Source organism: Phycomyces blakesleeanus (assembly GCF_001638985.1).
Source record: "Phycomyces blakesleeanus NRRL 1555(-) unplaced genomic scaffold PHYBLscaffold_24, whole genome shotgun sequence".
Classification (NCBI taxonomy): domain Eukaryota; kingdom Fungi; phylum Mucoromycota; class Mucoromycetes; order Mucorales; family Phycomycetaceae; genus Phycomyces; species Phycomyces blakesleeanus.
In genome coordinates, this window is record NW_017265157.1 from 483,000 (window position 1) to 506,411 (window position 23,412).

Genomic DNA, 23,412 nt, shown 5'->3' on the forward strand with positions numbered 1-23,412 from the left:
ATACATACATATCTATCTATGAATACCATGGCAATATAATGGACTTTATTTTCTATTATACAAATTACCAAGCGACTATGGGACAATGGATTGTTTAATTTCAACAAAGCGTTTCATCTCAATTGTTGATTTAACGATTCCAATTCTTTGTAGTATCAAAGAGTAGCGTATTAGTTATTATTTAATAAGTGTGTTTGTGTGTGTGTGTAGGTGGGTGTGTGTGTACAACTTTATAAACTTACACACCATATAGCCCAGGTTTGTTCATCAACGATGACGCATGGCCGGGACTTTAAAATAATAATAATCTCACCAAACGCCACTGTCTTGTTTCTCCTCCATCGCCCCCCTCTCACAAAAAGCTTACTTGAAAGTCTTGTCTCTTATTTTATTTTTCAAGTTCGTATTTTTTTTTTAATTTTTAATTTTTATTACTACTTTTTTCTTCTTCTTTCTTATTGTTGTTGTTTGTTATAGATATACAATTGTGAGAAATGGGTCAAGGTATGTAATAAACACATTAACACACAGTCAAAGCAATTGTTAAGAGTAGCACTTAAAGAAGTAGTAATTGTAATGTACAATGATTACGTAGTCCATTTATCCAAGCAATAAAAATAAATAAGAATAGTATAGAAAGCACTATAAGAAACCGTGAATACAAATCTTCGGTGCTAAAGAATATATGCTGATGACTAAACATTTTTATATATACATATATACCTTCTAGTTCCTCGTAACTTTCGCTTGTTGGAAGAGTTGGAAAAGGGTGAAAAGGGTATCGGGGATGGCAATTGCAGTTATGGATTGGCCGATGATGATTTGTTGATGCACAAATGGCATGCTACGATTCTTGGACCTCCTGTTGTAAGTAAAAAAAAAAAGGCGGGAATAATTACTGCTTGTGAGATATACACGAATGTGAAATGTGTATATCTGAATAGAAAGAGAGAAAGACCCGCACACACACACACACACAATGAAAGTGACAGTGACAGTGAAGTGACAGTGGCAATGACAGTGATATTATTGACAGTAATAGAGGAAGATAGATAAAGAGATTCAGCGTCATATAAACAGAGAGAAAGGGTGTGTATGTGTACTGATGTATTCTTTGTAGTCTGTTCATGAGAACCGTATCTATAGCTTAAAGATTTACTGTGGTGAAGATTACCCTGACCAACCCCCGTCTGTGCAGTTTGTGTCGAGAATAAATCTTCCTTGTGTGAACCCTCACAATGGTGTTGTAAGTCAGGTGTTTTTGGAATTTCCGTGTAAAATGTCTAAATTTCTTTTTTGGCTTTTATTATTCCTCCTATTCTTCTTTTCTAGGTTGACTTTAACCGCCTGCCTTGTCTTGCACAATGGAAACGCTCATATACTATCGAGACAATCTTATTGGAATTGAGAAGGTAAAAACATAAGAAGAAGAAGAATATGAATATGAATAGGAATAGGAATAGGAATGTGAAGAAGAAGAGGAAGAGGAAGAGAAAAAGAAAAGAGTCTGGAAAGTCTGGAGAGTTTATATTTATGTATACCTATTGACTATATTTTAGGGAGATGTGCACAAGTGGCCGTAAGTTGCCCCAGCCTCCAGAGGGTTCATCCTTTTAAAAAAAAAAGCAAAATCATCATTGACTATACAAGTGCATTAAAGCATTAAATCCTATCTCTCTCTCTCTCTCTCTCTCTACCTTTTTTTTACTTGTCCTTTTTCTTCTTCTTTTTTGACCCTCCCTTTCTCTCTGTCTCTCTATCTCTCTTTACCATTCTCTCTCTCCCTTTATTTATTTCTTTCTTTTTTTATATTTAAAGAAATATATCAATTCTGTTAATGACAGAACTTCATTGTTATACTATATATATGTATATTTGTATATGTATATTATGTATTTATTTTCTTTCTTAGAAAGTAGAAGTAAATGTGCCAACAAATTAAACAAAAGATTCATTATCAAAATTATTTTGTATAATTTTACAACTATTTATACAGTAGTGATAATAATAATGCCCGATTTCCAGAAATTAAATGCTCTTGTTTAGACCATCATGCAAATACGAGCCTATTATATAAACCTATGTGTGTATGTGTATGTATCTGGAGGTAGGAGGAAGAAATATTTTATTTTATTTATTTATTTATTTTTCAAGTGGGACGAACCGGTCACACATCATGTCATGTCTTCATCACTATATATGTACACATATAAATAAGTGTATTATATTATATGTGTCTAACAAGAGAACAAAAGAAGATAGATAGATAGAAAACAAGGTAAGAGAGAATATATGAATATATGAAATATATAAACGAATGAATGAATGAATGAATATAAGAGAGAGAGGGAGAGAGAGGGACAATAGGGGCAAAAATCTAGATCAACTGATTAATATAAAACCCCAAGGAAAGTAATATACACAAAATAGGCTTGTTCTGCTTGTTATTTTCTTTATACAAAAAATGGCGGTTTGGAGTGCGAGAGAGAGAGAGAGACAAGGCGACTGGACAATGCATTTATACGCGCGCCTGTTTATCTGAAACCATTCTAGGGGCTGCTCGATAAGAGAGGCGGACATCATACAACAGAGGACTGGCCGCTAAATCGGCATCGAACAGAGGCATTGCCTGGACACTGAACAGAGACAGACCGAAAAGAACAATTGCTGAAAGGAATCGAGCCATTTTGTTATGAGATAAAGATGATTGAGATTCTCAGAGGGTAATAGAGAAGAAGAGAGAAATAAGCGACCAAAGGGAAGAGCCGAAGGTAAGAGAAATAAGAGAAAAAGTAAAAGGAAGAACGGAAGGGAAAAAAAAGAAAAAAAAAGAAAAAATCAAAGCTTATTATTTATACAGAAAGTCAAAAAAAAAGAACACCATCATAGACAAGCGCCTTTTATATATTTATACATAATATAATTATATAATTACAATTACTATTACTATTACTATTACTATTATATTTATATATATAGATTTGTATATGTGTATTCATCTCATTTTTTTACTTTATCTATCTGCTTCCAATTTTGGTGTCATCCCTCGCATGCCAAATTTAGAATCATCATCAGTTTGGGCCGGCAACTTGACGGTTCCAAATGCTGGACCTTTTCCTCCTCCTCCTCATTCTCTCTCCCCCTTTTCCTCCCCCCAAAAAAATAAATAAAAAGTAAGATTATTTTAGTCCAATTGTCACCAAGATTAATGATGACGACGATGTAAGTACCCGTATAATATAGGAAACAATAGGTTCTATCAAACCACATATCATTTCAAACGTCTTGTCTTTCAAAACTATCATCATCATCATTATTATTTTTAGTCCAATATGGATATTTAACCCAGTACCTCAATAGATACAGTTAAAGTTTCCACACAAGCACACAAACGCGCACACGCATACATACCAAAAATAAAAAAAAAAAGATAAAAAGGAATTCAGCCTTTCAATTCAACCAAAAAAGGCATTACTGTAGTGTTCAAAACGCCAAGTTACGGGGTTTAAATACGTTTGTCGGGGATTATATTTAAGATTATCTGTGTGTTAATTTCCTAGTAGCGGCATTTTCTTTTTGTGTTTAAATCACCGCTTATTTTATGCGACTGATTATAAACCCTTTTGCATTTATTTGCGCTTCAACAAGAGTTGTCACAAAAAAAAAGAAAGCCCTCCTGAACAAAATCTATTTCTTTCTTATTTAATGCAAATTAAATTATAATTCATTGATAAAAAACAATTAGCACAAGTTTATATGCTCCTGCAGATATTAATTGGATAATGGTACTCATTTGTAAGGTTGATATTATAGCCATCTCTTCAAGATGTAATAATAGCTGTTCTTCAATGATTAAACTAGGCTAATAAATAGCTCGAGTGATTTCTTAAATAGTGCATTTTGATTATTAGAAGCAACTATACGCGAAAAAATTTAGTCATTTTTGAAGTATCTCTCTTCGTTTATTAATAAGACTGCACCAAGTAACATAAACACAACTGTGGGTTTTACTGGGGTCATTTATATAGTATTTGTTCTTTTGTAATCCCATTGTTCTGTTTCGAGTCTTGGATGCTTCTTGACTATTTTTCGCAACAGTTTGATTTACAACTAGTTTTTCTTTTTAATTCGTCTAAATTTGAGCTTTTTTTTTAGCATCGTTATACTCAAAAAAAGATTCTCCCATCTCCTAGTAAACTCTTGAGATGGGTCATCCGTAGTCGATTTCATAGCCTCATCTTCAAATTAAACCAGCGTTCCAATAAAGTTCGCTAATTTTTCTTCATTTGTACTGTAAATATTGTTGATCGTAAATAACCCGCTTTGGTTTTAGCTTGTACTCAAGTGTGCACTAAACAAACATTAACAATCTGACCCTCAGCATGACCTATTTGAATTGAATGGGTCTTGTTCTTTTTTTTTTTTTTGAGAAATCGACTGTATTATAAAGTATAAGCATCATCTTTTTTTCCTTATTGTTTTTTTTATCCAGCTGGTATTAATTGTCCATAATGGTCTTGCCAAATGCAGAATGGATGAAGTTCATTATATATCTACATTTCCCCCGTATCTTTTTTTATGAAACTGATCATTGATCATATATTCTTTCTCGATCCCAAACATTTCTTGCATGCCAAGTCCCTTCTCAAATAAAGACACTGGTATAATCTATGTCCATCTTATTTTCTTGTAAGCTTAAAACAAGTGATTTGAATTCAAGAAACTAAAAATTAGGCTCAAAAGACCACTACACTTTTTGTACGCAAACTATTCATAAAATAGCAATAAAAAAAAGAGAAATACTACAAAATAGCTAAACTTAAATAACATATTATTTCACGAATACCATTGTTTCATAATATTTAACCTCTCTCTCTCTCTCTCTCTCTCTCTCTCTTCAACTGCTCTCTGCCCTAAAATAATTTCATTTCCCTGATCATTTTATCGTATTCACTTATTCTTCTTTTTATTGTTTATCTTTTAGGTTTCAGAATACCTCTTCCTCCTTTTTTTTTAAGTATACCTATAAGTATCTGAAGGACTCCAATATTTTGACAGCGTAAAAGCTACCGCGTGTTACTAAGGTTCAAAATGAGCAAATTAATGCTGGTGGTGGACCCTATGTTTCACGACAAAGGCTGGTGATTGTGGTTTACACAACTTCTAACATTTACCAAGCAGCTTGATATTTTTTTCTTATATATATATATATTTGTTTGCAAAAGTGGGTCTGGCTGTTTCGATTTGGTTAAGATTAACACATTGCAAAGATAAGGGTAGATAGATAGATAAATAGAAACTGCTAAATCTGCTTTTTCAAAGCAAAGAGCGGTGAGTACTGTCAGTTGTGTACACCACATCCACCAACCCTTGTGGTGAAACACAGGGTCAATCACCAACATTAAAGTGCTCATTTTGAACCTTAGTGACACACAGTAGCTTTATTTCTGTTTCTGTTACATACAAAAGCAGCTTTCGCGCCGAGAAATTGTGAGCTTAGTTTTCTAGATTAATCGAACAGAAGTATAGAAATACGATAAAAGTAGTATTTTATCAAGAAGGAAAGTAAATGAATTTAAATAAAATAAAATAAAAAGAAGAAGAAAACGATGTAAGCAAGAGTACTCAATATTGATAATAAGTGAATGACTTAATAAATGAAGAATATATCCATGCTTCGTTGTTTATTTTGAAGCATTAGTCTTATGATTGTCTTTTGAAACCGGCTTTTCGGAATAATCGCGTTAATCAGACAACAGACATGGGGAAAAAAAAGAGAGAAAGAGAAATGCTGCTTCAGAGAATTTTAACTAGACGATAAGCAAAATAATGAGGGATAAAAGAGAACAATCTATCATTGTGCTTCGAGTCATTGATAGAAGAAGAAAACATGGGAGTCGAATTTCAGTGGTTTGTGTGGAACAAAGGAAGGTGAGGCAATTGGCTGTATTGATAGAATGATAAAATCAGTGATACTGATTTACCCTATAAAGAAAAATAAAGGCGATTTTAGTGAATTGTTGCAAGTTTTCCGGGGTTTAAAGTGTGTTTTATAGCTGAATTTTAATTCAGTACCAATTTTTCTCTCTTTTACATACGCTGAAGAAAATGACAAGATTTATAACTCGGTGATCATAGAAAATATATGAGTCTGGAGTTATAAGTTCTGCCATATCCTACAGTGTCGCCAACAGTACTGCCGCAGGCCACCTTAGCTATTCGACGCGCTGAAACGGAAACCACCATAGCTCTTCTCACGTATATATATAGTATTTATTATTTATTTGCTTTCCAATAAACAATAAAAAAAAATCCTGCAGCGTTAGATAAGAGTTGAGCTACAGGATAATGGCTCTCGGACACAAAACAGGTTTCCCAAAATTCTTGTGGGAACAACATTCTTAATCAATACTTTTATTGGCACTAGAATCCGATGCAATTAATCGGATGGACACAACCCAGCCCTAGTGTAAAGTCGGATAAGGGTGAGTAGTTTGAGAGACAGAGAAAGGCTGGGGAAACATTTGCTAAAATGAGAACTTTTGGAATTGATAAACAGGGAGTCAGCTGGCCAAGAGATGGCAGTAGGGTAGCTGTGCAAGGCGGGACAGACGAGAACAGGCGGAAATAGACGAGGACAAAGCATCGAACGGGGTTAGAGCCGTTTGATTGAATAACTTGAACTTTAACGCCCCGTAGTCCAACTCATATATATCTTTAGGCGAATTAATAGTCAGGCTAAAGACGATGCTTGGCATTTATATATTATTTTAGAAAACCATAGGATTAATATCAGAGAGACCAAGAAACGGTATATATATATGAGCCCAATGGGGATTAACTTGAGAGGAAAAGCATAGAATGTAATTGAGAAGTCAGGTCGCATTCGAATCATGAAGAAAAGAGCCTACCTTGTATCTACCACGAATCTTCATTTACAGTGAATAGGAATTTTCTTGTATTCTTTATTAGTGTAGCCATTATGTGTAGCAAGCGGTTTTTCAAAATAAAGCCTTGCGTGTATTGGAAAGCAAGAAAATGGGAATACAAACTACCTGCATTGTAACATGAATCTGGTTGAAAAAAGATTAATGGCTTGGCAGTGAACATGTCAATTCAAGTGCAACATTATTATTATGTCTCCATTGATATAAGAAAATTAATGTCCTTGGACAGACTATCTTTGCATTAAAATGTGGAAAGTTTGACATAGTAAAGGTTGCTAGGATGAGTAAAAAAAAATGAATATTCTAAAGGTTTTTAAGGTTGTTACAAAGACGGTCCAAAGAATCTTACTTTGCTTTATATTAGTAGATTATATCTAAACTCATTCAGATACCACGCATTTACCCAAATTGACAATGATTCTTCAATTCAAATGTCTTCATATGCTCTAAAGCTGGAATTAAGTAAATCTCGCAAGTTAATAGAATCAATATAAGTAGAATAATAAGTGCCTATCATATATTCATTCTACTGGTGCTGTAAAACAAGCTCACCTGATATAACATTTACGGAATGGACTACTGTATAAAAGTGGAGAAATGAATAACAACAAAGTATTCCACAAAATGACGTGTAATACAAGCTTCCTCGATCATAAATCAACTCTTGGCTTTTTAAAGACGGTGTTCTAGCCGTAAATTAATTTTTGTGCAAGTAACCGTCAAAATAAAGTGCCAGTAAATTGAAAAGAATTATATATTCAAAATATCGCCTTATGTTATCAAAGATATTCTTAAATAATTAGGCGAGTTTGAAGGTCTTCAGAAATAGAAGACTCCAAGACAAAAACTTGGCTATTTAAAAAAAACCATTATCCAGCTTTTATTTTGGCGATTGAAGTTCTTGTGTCTATATATTTTAATACTTATGGATTTTTTTAGAAGAGATGCTGTAAACAAGAAGGAGGTGTATAAACAATCTGACAAATTTAAGTAGGACAGCTCAAGTTAGTAGCTTAGAGGAGTGGAGATAAAAATTGATATGAAGATTACCGTGGAATACTTCTTTTTAGACATTCTCGGCTAAATAAGTTACTCGTTTGGTATTTTTTGACTTTTAGGGATTTTCAGTATCTTGTTTTTGAGGTGCAAAAATTGATGATAGCATAGTAATCATATATAAATTTATAATATAGATATTGATATCATTTAATACTTGTAAAGATATCATCCACCTGGGGTCGATCGACCGTACACTTTAGCGCTGTGCGTGTCAATTTGCTGCAAAAACATTTAATCCTCTAAGTAACGTTGTCCACAGAGCTCCTCACACACTAAAGACATTACAATTTATAATTATTGTCAAAAAAATTATCTAAATAATATGTCAAGCACATTAGAATCTTACTCTTGATGCACAAATATCTCTTCTTGGTGTGGTAATAGTCAAGATGATGGTGGCAGTACGCAAACAAATGTAAGCATGACTAAATAATTTCATTTTTTCCTTATCGCTTCCATGCACGATCGATAAAAGGCAACTGCAAAGTAGCTCATTGTGTTGACAAATAAATACAAATAAGCAAGCAAGCAGACAAACAAACAGGCAAACAGACAGACATTTAATGTACCCATTAATACTGATACCAAATTTTAGGGCTACATATGCAGACTAGTCTTACACTATGGATTATAAATAAACTATAATTTAACTTAAATTAAATAATAAAAGCATAATAAGAACAATGGATCCATTCAGGAGAGACCGATATTTTGTAACAATCCTCAACAAAGCGCAAATATATAGACGGCTCTTAAATAAGTCATAAAAACAAATCAGGGTCTTACTAGACTGACTATATTTTGAGAGTGATATAATACCGCACATTAGATGTACGTATTCCGACAATACATTATAAACACAGCCAGTTGGCGTGATAAGCACTGTGGTTTTGTAGAATATGTCTTTATCTTTATCTGCCAATGTATGTGACCTCGTTTAACTTGGGTCACATCCCGTTTACCTATTCGATATTATTATAATTTTTACAGCATTTATACAGCAGATAATATCCACACACACACACACACAGAGAGACACACACACAGATTTTAATATCACCAAAAATAAGCACTTTTTATTTACACACACACAAAGGAGAATGTCAACCTTTTGTGAATCAAGCCAGAAGCTTGCCAAGGAAGCCAAGCGTACAGCAGATATTCTCGTGTCGCCTTACAATGAAGATCTTGTGCAGACCATTTGTCGAGAGGTACGAATGCTTCAAGCAAAAGCAGATACGGTCATCACAGACATGCGCCAAAGCAACCAAGGAAATCCCCAACCACCTACTCCAGATCAACTCAGCGAGCTCTTACTCCAGTACATGGCCATCAAAAGAAATAAGCGCGTCCTTTTTGCATACCATCGTCAACGCATGGAGAAGCTTAAAGAACTTTCGTGGGATGTAGGAATCCAAAGCGAACATCAACGCGAAATTAACTCTTGTCTTGGTCCGAATGAACAAAAGTTTCTTGATGAATACACAGATATTGTCAATTCATACAAACAAAACTTTTATGAACTTGATCTTGGTGGTAATGGCGGTGTTGATCTTGAACCACCTACAGACCTTATTATTGAAGTCCGAGTTATCAAAGATGCAGGTGAACTTATTACTGAATCGGGAAGGGTATTGAATATCTCCAAAGGAAACCAATTCTATGTTCGACGTACCGACGTTGAAGGTCTGATTAAATCTGGACATCTCAAGCATATTCATTAATGGATATTCTTGTTACTTAAATTGTACATAGCAGCTATATTGTATATAGCCAAATATAAGATCAAGATACACACAAATATATATTTTAAATAATCAATCAATCAATCAACCAACCAACCAAATAATAACAGTAATAGTACTAGTAATATTAAAATTAAAATTAGTGATAATAAATTAACTTCCTATATATTTAATTGGCCAATAAGATAACCTCTTTAGAGACATCTTGAGCCATGGGTGTGTATATATTGGGTGTACCATGTATCTATTCCTTAATTCAGATAATGTACAACACCCTTTTCTTTATATATATACATATGTATGTGTGTATATTATTTCTTAAAATAACAATAATAAAAATATTTGGATTAAGGTCTTACGGTGTGAAAACCAAGATCTGGTCCCCCTCCCCCCCAAAAAAAAATAAAAAATAAAATAAATTCATTATAAATTTCTGTATGTTTTTATCATTATTCTGTATGTTTTATATTTCTTTCTTTCTTTTTAATAACCCAGATGTGTTGGGTTATAAAATCCTTTGTACCGATAAATTCAGGTCAAATCTAAAAAAAAAAAAAAAACTATTTTGGAATTGTCAAAAAGAAAGAGGCCCAGAGAATATATATATATATTTTTATATATTGAAATAGATTCGCTCTCCTGGTATATTTGTTTTTATTATTTAAGGTACATGGACAAGATAAGCTTGGTATAGCAAACTATAATCTATAAATACAGCCAGACCACTTCACCAATTGAAAAAGTAAATGGTTTGCATTATACATTCCAGGCTTTCACGATGCTTTTTATCTTATTTTCTTTTAATATTGATTGTTTTCATTTAGCTTAACCCCAATTGTTATAATTAATACCTTGATACCCAAAGGCAATCTTTCGATATTCCGATTTATAAAGGAACAGGGACCATTGTGTAATTGACAGGAATAAGTCTGAAAATAACATTGGGATCTTACAAATATAAAATAAAGATTTCTTTATATATCTTTTCAAAGCCCAATTGTGTATTTTTATACTTTTCACCTTGATAATTGCCATTCAGGTCTTGCGATCTTGGGTATACCTATTTTTACGTACGGTGGATACGACGCCTATAGACGGGTTTTAGAATTGAGGGACGGGTTTTAGAATTGAGGGACGGGAAATATAATTTCAATGGACAATTTTGATTTCTGTACCTTGCTAATAAAACAAATAACCATTTATTTATTTCTTTATTTCTACGAAGACGGTAATGTAAGAAGCCAAGATGGCACAGCTCTTGAAGAGATTATACTATGCTTACTTTAATATAGTGAAGTTATTCAATGATGTGAACTCTGGCATATTAGCTGGTGGAATACGGAGTGTACAACATAAAAAAAGGGGGACAAAAAAGTTAAAGAAAGTCAATAAAAGAAAATCGAGTTAGATGAAAAGCGTGAAATATATTTCGTAAAATTTTAAGACAACTACTTTAAGGCTTGGGTCAGTGATGTCAACTGCTTCTCTCAATGAATAATTCGAAAATCTCGGCTTAAATTATAAGAGTGTCAAAGCCTTTTTGAAAAATGAACCCAACCTTTCATTAGAAAATATAACGTAACACCCTACAGCAGAAGATTTTGAGACTGAAAGTGCTAATATTTCAGCGTGGGCTGAAAAATGTAGTCAACTAGAATTTGATATCAACATGCAGGTTCCCGGAGGATGGTCAAGGAAGGATACATCAGTAATTGTAACTATACCATTGACTAAAAGTGTGTTGCATATAGTTTAAGGGGGAATTTTTGCCAAATTTGCTGTATAAATGGAACTCGAGAACCCGCGAGTTGCTAAAAAAAAAACAAGGGTCAATCGCGGTAAGTACTGCTATATTATTAGTATCAAATTATTCATCTTATTTTTCACTGGACCTTAAATAAAAAGATGTCAACAAATCATAGAAAGCCCCTAATGACTCTGAGATAATTTTCAAGAACTTGAGGTCATTAAACATTACTTTTGGACACTAAAATTATTTCTTGAATGTAGGATACGGTAAACGAATAAAATATAATTTGGAAATAAAAAAATGAGAGATTCTCTCGAGATTTTTAGTTATTCAGATCAAGTAGAAAAACAAAGGTATAGTCTCGAAGGAATTTTAGTCAATCAATATGTACGCTTACACACATCTCAATAGAGCCAGGTGTAAAATACAGTACAACAATCAAACATAAAAAGATACACTCTCTTGTAATTAAAGTAGAACGAGGTAGATTGGTTGTTCCTATTGAGACAGTTTAATAAGCAATAAGAATACTGTTCTAAGAAAGAAAAAAACGTTTTTCCAAGTTTATTTAAATATTTCATTCTTATAAATATTTGATACTAAAACAAAAACAAACATAACCCATACAAAAATTGAAAACTTTGGTTAAAACAAAGTAGAAATAGTAGTACTCGTGTGATTTAGTTTTGTTTTTCTTTATTTCATACACTTCATACTTATCTTATAACATTTATTATAACACTTCTTCCTAAAGTTTCTTATATATTTCTTATACTGTTATCAATTTTAAGTATTTACTACTCATTTTCACTACCAATTTGTCAAAATTTATGAAAGCTTTTCAAATTTCTATAACTGTATTGATAGCTAAAAGTTTTCTTATGTAAATTCAAATTCTATCTAGTGCGCCATTTTATCCCTAACTGTAGCTCCTTCTCTACTGTTTATTTCAATTGAGTGCATAATTATCATTGACTACAATATGTGAGAGATTCAGAAATTCAATTGATAGTTAAATGTTCACTTGTCTCTGTTGTTCATCTCAATTGGGAGCACAATTATATTAAGGCATTATATGTGTAAGAGTAATTCATAAAGTTGTTTTAAAAATATAAAGATCAAATATAAGTCATATGCAGAGTATCTTCCTTTCTTTTTAATAATATATATGATAGAAATGTTTCTGATATCATTAAATTATTTAAAACATTTAATGTCTTTGAAGTATCTAAAGCCTTTAAAGCCCTTAGGACCCCTATAACCCTCATAAACCCTATAGCGCCTATAATCCTTAAAGCATCTAGAATCTTCCAAGTCTTCCAAGCCTCTTAAGTTTCTAAGGTTTTGAAAGCTACTAAATTTTTTGAATTATCTGATATTTTTGATATAGTCAAAGCTTTATTTAGTAGAAAAAAATTTTCATCTATTTTTTTCCTATTAAATTTTATACTTGACTCTATGGTACATTTTTTTTTTCAAATATTAGCTGCAGATGTACAAACATATTATGTACATGTAATACTGCTGTTTTTATCGAAGAAAATGAGTGAATATAATTTTTCTGAAAATGCGCGAATTTGAATTTGAAAAGCTTGACATCTTTTTTTAGAGATCAAATCGATATCTAAACCTTCTATATTCAGTTTATGTGTTACTAAATTTCTATAATTATTTTATGCCAGGTGAAATTAGATACTTCATTATAGAATGATAAATTTTGCATTGGGTGACTAGTCAGGTATTATATTAATTGAAAAGATTACATCCTTACACGATTTGTATCATTTGTACATTAGCACTAGAACAGTTAACATAATTGATAGCGTCAATAAATCATTGGATTTGATACTATTTTAATTAATTGTTTTTATTTAATATATACATCGACTTACATGTCAACATAATATTTTTAAAAATTCTAAGTTATATACAAGTTACCTTTCTTTAGTTCAATCCCATCAATAAAGTTTAGACACATGGTGTATATCCTTTCTCTTTCTCTTAAGTTTCCAACTATTTCTTTTTGCCTTTGAGCTTTTCATGCCAACCTTTAAACCAAACGTCACAAGTCCAAGTGACGCAACGACCGTGAATATTGAAACCGCGATATCAATAGCTGCGGTCCTTCTATCGTTCCCCGTTTGACCCGTCCAAAAGGTCGAATTTCTTTAATTTTTTTTTTGGTACTTTCTCAAAAGGAACATTCTCAAGCGTTACTCAGAATGGCCGATGGTACGTAAAAATAATAATAATGGACAAAACAAAATTATAATCACAAAAACACAAACTAACCATTTAGTAAATATCTAATTAACCTTTAAAATATTTATAACTTTCTTTTTTCATTATGTTATTTTATCAATGTATACAATAGATATTGAAAACGAGATCAAAGCCACGCAAGCAAAGCGTGCCCAGATCACAGACAAGGACATTAGCGCTGCTGTCCTCAATAACGAAAAACACGCCAGTCTTTCAGGTGTTTCATATGATAAAGACCTCTACATTACCGACAAATATGAAGGTTATTCAACATCGATCGCCATTGACGATGAGGATGCGGATGCCGACGAGATGTACCAAGAAACAAAACGTAAATTAAACTCCTACACTGTCTCAAAAGACCTCATCAACGATACGATCGGAGATACCGAAGGACGTGATCCATTTGCAGACACAATGAACAACCGGACGATTGCTGGTCGTCAGGATGAATACCAACAAAGACGATTCAATCGAATGCTGTCACCGTCACGCAAAGACGCATTTGCAGCAGATCAAGGTACAGATGACCAGGAAAGCCGATCATATTCCGAAGTCATCCGAGAAGCCGAGCTGGAAAAAGAACAGCAGCGTGTGTACGCTGCTATTGCTCAAAAGGAAAAAGAGCGCGAACAGCAAATCAAACAGGGTGTCGCGGATGATTCACAACAGGCAAAAAAGAAGCGTAGATGGGATGTTGCAACACCTTTACATGATAATAATGCAGATGCGACTCCTGTTGGAGGTGCAAATAAACGATCGAGATGGGATGCCACACCTGTGAGTGGCGAGAGATCCGAGTGGGACGCTACGCCCAAGGCTAGTTCAGGCAAACGATCCCGCTGGGATGCCACACCAGTTGGAGGAGATGTCATGGGCGCCACACCAGTCGGAGGAATGGGCATGATGACACCTACACCCAGTAAACTTCAGGTACCAATGACCCCTGAGGCTGCAAATTCTATGCGCTGGGAACGTGAATTGGATGTTCGTAACCGTCCTCTGTCAGATGAAGAGCTTGACAGCATGTTCCCTACAACAGGTTACAAGATCCTCGATCCTCCCCACGGATATGTACCCATCCGCACTCCGGCTCGTAAATTAATGGCTACACCTACACCTATGGGTGACTCAGGCTTTATGATGCAGGATGATGTGCGTCAGCCCGTTATGGAATTGCCCCAAGAGATTCCCGGTGTAGGAAGTCTGCCCTTCTTCAAAGATGAAGATATGCAGCACTTTGGAAAATTGTTGGAGCAGCGTGACGAAACAGCAATGTCAGTCGAAGATCTCAAAGAACGCAAAATTATGCGCTTGTTGTTGAGAATCAAGAACGGCACCCCTCCTATGCGCAAGACCGCTCTGAGACAAATTACCGACAAAGCCAGAGACTTTGGACCCGGACCTTTGTTCAACCAGATCTTACCATTGTTGATGTCCCCTACCCTTGAAGATCAAGAGCGCCATCTTTTGGTCAAGGTCATTGACCGTATTCTGTACAAACTCGACGATCTTGTCCGTCCGTTTGTACACAAGATTCTTGTAGTCATCGAACCTCTGTTGATCGACGAAGATTATTATGCCCGTGTCGAAGGTCGCGAAATTATCAGTAACCTTTCCAAGGCCGCCGGTCTACCAACCATGATTACAACCATGCGACCTGATATCGATCATCCTGATGAATATGTCCGTAACACTACCGCACGTGCATTCTCAGTCGTTGCCTCTGCACTTGGTATCCCAGCCCTCTTGCCTTTCCTTAAGGCCGTCTGCCGATCCAAAAAGTCATGGCAGGCTCGCCACACCGGTATCAAGATTGTCCAACAGATTGCAATTCTGCTAGGCTGTGCTGTCTTGCCCCATCTCAAGAACCTTGTGGAAGCCATCGGTCACGGTCTTGAAGACGAGCAGCAAAAGGTGCGCACAATCACTGCACTTGCCATTGCTGCCTTGGCTGAAGCAGCAGCACCTTACGGTATTGAATCCTTTGACTCGGTTCTCAAGCCTTTGTGGACTGGTATTCGCAAGCATCGTGGTAAGGGTTTGGCTGCTTTCTTAAAGGCAATTGGTTACATTATTCCGTTGATGGACGACGAGTATGCAAACTACTACACCAAAGAAGTCATGTTGATTCTTATTCGCGAGTTCCAGTCTCCTGATGAGGAAATGAAGAAGATCGTATTAAAGGTTGTAAAGCAGTGTGCTGCAACCGATGGTGTTCAACCTCAGTACATCAAGGAGGAAATTCTTCCCGAGTTCTTTAAGCACTTCTGGGTGCGTCGTATGGCGCTTGATCGCCGTAACTACAAACAAGTTGTCGAAACGACCGTGGAGCTGGCTAACAAGGTCGGTGTGTCCGAGATTGTGGGTAGAATTGTTGAGGATCTAAAGGACGAAAGTGAGCCCTACCGCAAGATGGTTATGGAGACTATTGAAAAGGTCGTGTCGAATCTCGGTGCAGCTGATATCAACCCTCGTCTGGAAGAGCTCTTGATCGACGGTATTCTGTATGCTTTCCAGGAACAAACAGTTGAGGATGTTATCATGCTCAATGGTTTTGGTACAGTTGTGAATGCTCTTGGTATGCGTATCAAGCCATACTTGCAACAGATCTGTTACACCATTCTCTGGCGTCTCAACAACAAATCAGCAAAGGTCCGTCAACAGGCTGCCGACTTGATTTCACGTATTGCGGTGGTAATGAAGACTTGCGGTGAAGAAAAATTGATGAGCCAGTTAGGTCAGATTCTATATGAATACTTGGGTGAAGAATACCCCGAAGTTTTGGGTTCTATTCTTGGTGCATTGAAGAGTATTGTAAATGTGATCGGTATGGCCAGTATGACACCTCCTATCAAAGATCTTTTGCCACGCCTGACACCTATTCTTCGTAATCGACATGAAAAGGTTCAAGAAAACTGTATTGATCTGGTTGGTCGTATTGCTGATCGTGGTGCCGAATATGTATCTGCGCGTGAGTGGATGCGTGTATGCTTTGAGTTGCTTGACCTTCTCAAGGCTCATAAAAAGGGTATTCGCCGTGCGTCTGTAAATACTTTTGGTTATATTGCCAAGGCTATTGGACCTCAGGACGTACTGGCTACCCTGCTAAACAACCTCAAGGTTCAAGAGCGTCAGAACCGTGTGTGTACCACAGTCGCTATTGCCATTGTTGCCGAGACTTGTGCGCCCTTCACAGTCTTACCGGCCGTGATGAACGAATATAGAGTGCCTGAGCTCAATGTACAGAATGGTGTTCTGAAATCATTGTCGTTTATCTTTGAGTATGTTGGAGAAATGGGTAAAGATTATATCAATGCAGTTACACCCTTACTGGAAGATGCTTTGATGGATCGTGATCTTGTCCATCGACAGACTGCATGCGCAACGATTAAACACATGTCACTGGGTGTAGTTGGTCTTGGTTGCGAAGAGCCTCTTCGACATTTGCTCAACTTTATCTGGCCCAACATCTTTGAAACCAGTCCACATGTCATTAATGCTGTAATGGAGTCCATTGAAGGCATGCGTGTCGCTCTTGGACCCGCAACAATTCTGCAGTACACTCTTCAGGGACTCTTCCACCCTGCCCGTAAAGTACGAGAAGTTTATTGGAAGATTTACAACACTCTTTATATCGGCAGTCAAGATGCCTTGGTCCCTTATTACCCCAGAATCGATGATGATGAGAATAATAACTATCAGCGATGTGAATTGGATTACTTCCTCTAAAGATATATATACATATATAAATATTAAAAATGAATAAAAAAAAAAGGCAAATATTTAAATATACATATATACATATTTGTGTATGTGTATATATGTACGTATGTATATATCCAAATCGACGATAACCAATTACCATAGATATCAAGACCTATGATATATTATGACTGAAATTGTTGGGTATATTTTTTATATTTATTTATTTTCGTAAGAGTTGAGAGATCAAGATTGTGTACAAGTTATCGGTTTCTTTTTTGTATATATTTGGAACTCCCTTTATTTGATCTTGTCTTTTACCAATCCCACGGCAACTTTTTGTTTTTTTTTTTTTACGTTTTTATATTATTTTATTTTCTTACTGGCCTCTTTGTAGTTACAATATACAAGAGCTTCAAAGATATAATAATAATATTTTTAACAATAAATTTACAGTAACAACAAGAAGAATAGAAACAATAATTTAAAAATGTCCAGTCCACCAGCATTCTCAATGTCGACGGCTTATACCTCGGTCGATTTGACTCCAGGAACTTTTGATGATCCCTATGAATTCCCCACTCAATACTTACCAAAGGTTATGAAAGGTAAATAAATAATATCGAAACAACGTGTGTGTGTGTATTTTTTAAAACTCATTACAAATCACACTATTATTTATATATTAGATGATAGCAAGATTCCTTTGGTTTTGGTAGCCTGTGGCTCATTTTCACCTATTACTTACCTTCACCTTCGCATGTTTGGTAAGATTATGAATCACTTTAAACATATTTCACTCTTCTTTTTTTTCTCTCTATAAATGTTTTAATCGAATCATATTAGAAATGGCCCAGGACCACTTCAAGGAACGCAATGAGTATGAATTGCTGACTGGCTATTATTCACCGGTGTCGGATTCCTACATGAAGGAAGGTTTGGCAATGGCTGAGCATCGTGTTAGTATGTGCAAACTTGCTGTTGAGACAACCTCCAATTGGTTAATGGTGGATTCTTGGGAGCCACGTCAAAAGACATATCAAAGAACGGCAGTTGTATTGGATCATTTTGATAATGAATTAAATACAATCAGAGGAGGAATTTTGACATCTAAAGGTAATGTTTGAATAGGCTGGAGATCCGTGCTATTGAAAGACTCAAGAAGAAAAGCGGATTGTGTATGTGTATGTGTGGTTTGTATTTGGGTGGAATGGTTTGGTTGGACTGGAATTGGTATTTTATAGGTGAAAAGCGCAAGATTAGAATTATGCTTTTAGCAGGAGGAGATTTGATCGCTTCGTTTGGTCACCCTGGCGTGTGGGCCCCCGATGATGTGAGTACTTGGTTATTTAAGAGGTCTGATATTTACATGTGTTAAATATATTATATATATATAAAAGCTTCACCATATTGTGGGTTACTATGGATCGGTTATTATCGAGAGAACAGGCACAGATGTCTATGGATTCCTTTTATCGCATGATATCCTTTACCAGCATAGAGTAAGTACCTTGATATGACTCACTATTATTACATTCAGTGAATTGCTCACCTATACATATAATCATAACTTTCTTTTGGACTGTAATAAAATAGATGAATGTGACAGTGATCAAACAGTTGATCCACAATGATATTAGCTCTACAAAGATACGGTAAGTCCATGTAAAGTTGACTGCTGGCTTAGAAAGAGAAGGTTGATTTGAATGGATGGGATGGTGGGTTGTATTGCTGTATGGTTGTATATGTGTGTGTGGGGAAATAGGTTGTTCGTTAAGCGCGGAATGTCGATTAAATATCTGCTGCCCAACCCAGTCATTGATTATATCCATGCACACCGTCTTTACTTGCCACCAAAATAATTTATATTCAACAATTACTATTATACTTGTACAGCACAAAAGAAGAAAGAACCGCACATTTAATAAACCCCCCCGCCGCACCATTACCATGGCTTATAGAACCCTTTTATCTAATTATCGAATTCTATTTCTATCAAAAGGAACAAAGTATATCTGACATTCAATATTTCTTGTCCGTCACACTTCCTCACTTTTACTTACCACAACAGTTTTTTCTTTTATTATATACATTATACATTATATACATTATATACTATACTATCATAATATTTTATAGTATATAGTCTGATATAATATACACATTATCTTATACTATAATATCTGAACTGCTTTGCTTTGACGCTTCCAGACCCTGACTATCATGTATCGCGAACTAGGTCTTCTTGCCGTTCTTTTTCTTCCAGTTCTATTGGTCTACTTTTATCGGTCTCAGGTCTCAACAACAGATTCCGATTCATCTGCTAAAAAGTCTAAAAAGAAGAACAAGTCCAAAAAGAAGAAGAATGTCGAACCAACTGCGGCAACAGTAGATTCCGAGTTGGACTTAAAGTCATCAGTTAAAGATGCTCAAAAAATAAATGACAATAAAAACTCCAATCAAAAGCCAAAACAAAGCCCCAAAGCTAAAGATAAATCAAAGGACAAGGCCAAAGATAAAGCCAAAGCCAAAGCTAATAATCAAAATCATGATCAAGATCAAGATGTCCAAATTCCAAGCACAATTCCCGTGCCAGAACCGACAACACCAACCACGAGACCGGCTGTGGAGGAAAATTCGGTGGGGATCAAAAAGACGAGAGAATTAGAGGTTGACGAACACATGGATCACACACCTCGGTTTGCGCGTGTTTTGCGTATTAAGACTGAAGAAGAAGAAGCATTCGCCCCGGTGCCTCTTGAAGATGGTTGGAGTAGACAATCAGGTAAGCTTTTAATATACGTGTATGCATGTATACATGTATACATGTATAGTTGTATAACTTTATAATTATTTAGCAGTTACAAATGTGTATAAAATTTAATTAATTAATTATTTAATTAATTGGCTTTTTCTTTTGTCTGTGTGTGTGCGCGGGCTAATTAGTGCGTCCTCGTACATCGGGTTCTTCCAGTAGCAGTACTCCTGAGCCATTAACCAAAAAACAACGTGAGAATATGGCTCGGGCAGCAAAGCGTAAAGAAGAAAAGGAATCTCATGAAGCATTGCAAGCCGAAAGACTGCGACGCCACCAGCAGCAGTTGGATCGTGAAAAGATCAATTCGTTCTACAGTTCTGGAGCGGGAAAAAACACGCCATGGGGAAAGAACGGAAAGCGTGCGTCTGCTAAAGTACCTGCTTCTAGTGCTAGTTTAAATGAACATGGCCAATTGATCTGGGATTAGTTTTATATAAATAAATATAATATATTTATATTTATATATATATAATTTGTGGTTACAAGAAAAAGGAATACAAGATATTACAATATTAATGTACACACTCAATACACAATACACAATATATATATATATATATATATATATATACATCTTTCTTCACTATCAAAAATAGAATAGTAAAAACAGTGATATTTCCTTTCATTGAATATATATTTCTTTATACTCTCTCTCTCTTTAAAGATAGAGATTAAAAATGTTTGGGTTTATAGGCTTGGGTTGAATGCATTTAAGAAAATAAAAGAAGTAAAATAAAAGAGGGAGAATAATAAGGACAACGACTAAGAAGAAGCGAGAGAGATTTGACAGATAGGATTTGGGATGGATTTTTTTTTCTTTTTCTTTGTTTAGTTGATTCTGGTTGTTTCAACGTTTAAAGAGTATTTGTTTTTTGTTTTATGGTTTAAGCATCAAGGTAAAAGGGATGGGAGTAGAAATCGCAAGACTCCTCATGCTGGGTGGTAGTAGAAAGCTTGTAGTAGTAAGCAAAGGCAGCAGCATCAGCAGCATCTACGGTGGGAAGAGTAGACTTGATGTTGAACATGCTGTGGACGGTCTCGTTTCCGGCCCAGGCATCGGCAACCTGGACAGGCTCGCGGGTGCTAAGATCGACCTTGAAGAGAGTGAGGGCATTGAAGACTTCGACAGGGGAAGAAGAATCACGCTGGATCTGGACAGAATCAAGAGCACCAGAACTCTTGTGATCGCCAGTAGCGGGGTTGGTAATATCGACACCGAAGCAACCACGGTCGATGTTGGCATCCAATGCGTTAATCTGTTCATCTTCCTCGGCAGCGTTGCTGTGAGAGCCAGACTTGACCTTGAATACCTTGGACATCAAGGTACAATCAGGACCACTGGTGTTGTGAACCCAGACACGGAACATGAACTGGGAGGGGAACTTGAGGCCCTTGACCTTGTTGACATTTACACTAAAAGAGAGAGAGTGTGTGTGGAATTTTATGTATGAGTATTAAATACATACAATACAATAGATGTGTCTAATGTTTGAAAAAGAAGGCAGTAAAAGTAAAAGGAAACTTACGTAAGAGTGGCAGACTTGGTGAGCTTGTATGTTCCCTTCCAGGGAGTACCGAGGTAGGTAGGCTTACCCTTGGAGTTAATGGAGTAGATCTAATGTATTTTAAGAAGGAAAAAGAGAAGGGTCGGAAATAGGAAGTTTAGTTTGGTGTAATGTAGTAATACAAAAAAATATCTCCTGTTTACATACATCGACACCGTTGATAACCTTGGCAAGTGAGTTGGGGACTCTGGCTATTATAGATTTTCGGTTAACAGATGTTGAACTATTTTTCTTTCTTTTCTTTACTTACTGACGGTGACCTTGACCTTCTTGGGGTCGGAGAAGACCTTGTTGGTGGTAGGGGCAGTGACCTTGATGCCTGTTTATGTGCAGAGTTGTATGTAAGTTGGTTGTGCTTGGAATTGGGATTTATAGACAATGAAATAAACTAGAAGAGAAAAAAAAAGTGACTTGCCTCCACAGAACTTCTTGGTTGCAGCATCGATTTCATCCTGAAGACTATCAGCCTGGACAAGGGTGGCCGAGAACATGACAATGGCGCAGGAAAGGATCAATGACAGCTTCATGGTAATGTGTTGGGTTTTTTGAGTGAAAGAAGAAGAAGAAGAATATATAAAAAAAAGAAAGAAAGAAAGAAACGAAAAGAGAGAGAGAGAAAGAGAGAAAGAGAGGTAAAGTCGAATGAGTCGGGTTCCTTGGGTTATTTGATATTCTTCTATTTTTATCCCAACGTGCTCTAATGTTCTACAGGCCCAACCCACTTTCATTCTAAATTCAACTCAGCGTAACTGTTTTCAAACAGAGAGAGAGCCCACACTGGACAACAGATAAAGTCATTCCAAAATGTAAAAGGCGCTGTTTCAACACCCTGATGTCGTTCAAGAAATCCTTTCTGTCCAAAAATAATGTTACTTTATCATGTAGTCCGTGCCGGGTAGATGTCCAGCTCGGTAAGGCCTTGGAAGAAGAAGAATAAAGGTACCACCAAATGTACCTAAAGCAAAAAAAAAAAAAAGATAGATAGAAAGGGCCAACTAGATAGCTATAGAGAGATTTAATTTAGAATACAAGACAAACGTTATGTAACAAACAGCTCTTTAATAGGCATCTACATATATTTATATCTTATATTGCATTGTGAAAAAGAGAGCTGGTATTTAGCCAAATTACGATCCTAAAACCACTCCCAAAGAAAAGGCTAGTTAATGATATCTACACATAATCTTTTTGCTTTTATTGTTCTTCTTACTCTCCTTGTATTATAACCAATTATAAGTCTCGTCTAATGAATTGGCTCACTACAAGAGCATCGTATATTTTGTTGACCAAACACAAAAAAGACAGTTGGTTGATCATTTAGTGCATATAAAAATATGATCCAAAGTTTACTACAGCTTTTTATTACTATTTGCTAAGAAAAGTGAAACTAATTATCTAAGGGTTTCAAATTCTATTGGTTCGCAATGAGATACGAGGATGTCTAGACTTTTATAATACATATATTTTTTCTTATAAATATTTTATTATAAGATCTAGCCTTTTGATACACATTGATTCCAAAAAAAAAGCTATTATTTCTATCCATTTTGTATCAATACTT

At 35.5% G+C, this 23,412-nt stretch overlaps 6 protein-coding genes across 6 annotated transcripts; 4 read left to right on the top strand and 2 right to left on the bottom strand.

Annotated features, from left to right (window-relative positions):
• Window positions 1-494: 494 nt before the first annotated feature.
• PHYBLDRAFT_150266 (hypothetical protein) lies at window positions 495-1,617 on the top strand (the record flags this gene model as incomplete). Its single annotated transcript, XM_018432439.1, has 5 exons — window positions 495-504; window positions 731-867; window positions 1,121-1,246; window positions 1,333-1,412; window positions 1,560-1,617. The coding sequence occupies 5 exons, from the start codon at window positions 495-497 to the stop codon at window positions 1,615-1,617; spliced, it is 411 nt and encodes a 136-aa protein (XP_018286716.1).
• A 486-nt stretch (window positions 1,618-2,103) lies between these two features.
• On the bottom strand, window positions 2,104-2,686 carry PHYBLDRAFT_183154 (hypothetical protein; the record flags this gene model as incomplete). The annotated part of the gene is made up of 2 exons (XM_018438724.1): window positions 2,104-2,386; window positions 2,525-2,686. 2 exons carry the CDS (start codon window positions 2,684-2,686, stop codon window positions 2,378-2,380), a joined length of 171 nt encoding a protein of 56 aa, XP_018286717.1. The 3' UTR covers window positions 2,104-2,377.
• Window positions 2,687-9,044: 6,358 nt separating this feature from the next.
• On the top strand, window positions 9,045-10,145 carry PHYBLDRAFT_160094 (hypothetical protein). The gene has a single exon (XM_018434115.1). The coding sequence runs from the start codon at window positions 9,107-9,109 to the stop codon at window positions 9,728-9,730; it is 624 nt and encodes a 207-aa protein (XP_018286718.1). The 5' UTR covers window positions 9,045-9,106; the 3' UTR covers window positions 9,731-10,145.
• Window positions 10,146-13,704: 3,559 nt separating this feature from the next.
• PHYBLDRAFT_127497 (hypothetical protein) lies at window positions 13,705-17,530 on the top strand. The gene is made up of 2 exons (XM_018429168.1): window positions 13,705-13,733; window positions 13,876-17,530. Exons 1-2 carry the CDS (start codon window positions 13,724-13,726, stop codon window positions 17,493-17,495), a joined length of 3,630 nt encoding a protein of 1,209 aa, XP_018286719.1. The 5' UTR covers window positions 13,705-13,723; the 3' UTR covers window positions 17,496-17,530.
• A 452-nt stretch (window positions 17,531-17,982) lies between these two features.
• Window positions 17,983-19,330, top strand: PHYBLDRAFT_117128 (hypothetical protein; the record flags this gene model as incomplete). Its single annotated transcript, XM_018428565.1, has 7 exons — window positions 17,983-18,076; window positions 18,158-18,235; window positions 18,315-18,589; window positions 18,721-18,801; window positions 18,869-18,970; window positions 19,065-19,123; window positions 19,234-19,330. 7 exons carry the CDS (start codon window positions 17,983-17,985, stop codon window positions 19,328-19,330), a joined length of 786 nt encoding a protein of 261 aa, XP_018286720.1.
• A 1,550-nt stretch (window positions 19,331-20,880) lies between these two features.
• PHYBLDRAFT_77375 (hypothetical protein) lies at window positions 20,881-22,471 on the bottom strand. The gene is made up of 5 exons (XM_018443250.1): window positions 22,267-22,471; window positions 22,102-22,170; window positions 21,999-22,042; window positions 21,813-21,901; window positions 20,881-21,699 (listed from the first exon to the last, which is right to left on the bottom strand). Exons 1-5 carry the CDS (start codon window positions 22,376-22,378, stop codon window positions 21,171-21,173), a joined length of 843 nt encoding a protein of 280 aa, XP_018286721.1. The 5' UTR covers window positions 22,379-22,471; the 3' UTR covers window positions 20,881-21,170.
• Window positions 22,472-23,412: the final 941 nt, after the last annotated feature.

Excerpts from the sequence above, each read along its gene's own strand:
- PHYBLDRAFT_160094 (XM_018434115.1), top strand. The coding sequence starts at position 9,107 with ATGTCAACCTTTTGTGAATCAAGCCAGAAGCTTGCCAAGGAAGCCAAG.
- PHYBLDRAFT_77375 (XM_018443250.1), bottom strand. The coding sequence starts at position 22,378 with ATGAAGCTGTCATTGATCCTTTCCTGCGCCATTGTCATGTTCTCGGCC. Across the intron at positions 22,171-22,266 it reads AACCAAGAAGTTCTGTGGAG|GCATCAAGGTCACTGCCCCT; the intron begins GCAAGTCACTTT and ends GCACATAAACAG. Across the intron at positions 21,700-21,812 it reads ACCAAGTCTGCCACTCTTAC|TGTAAATGTCAACAAGGTCA; the intron begins GTAAGTTTCCTT and ends TCTCTCTTTTAG.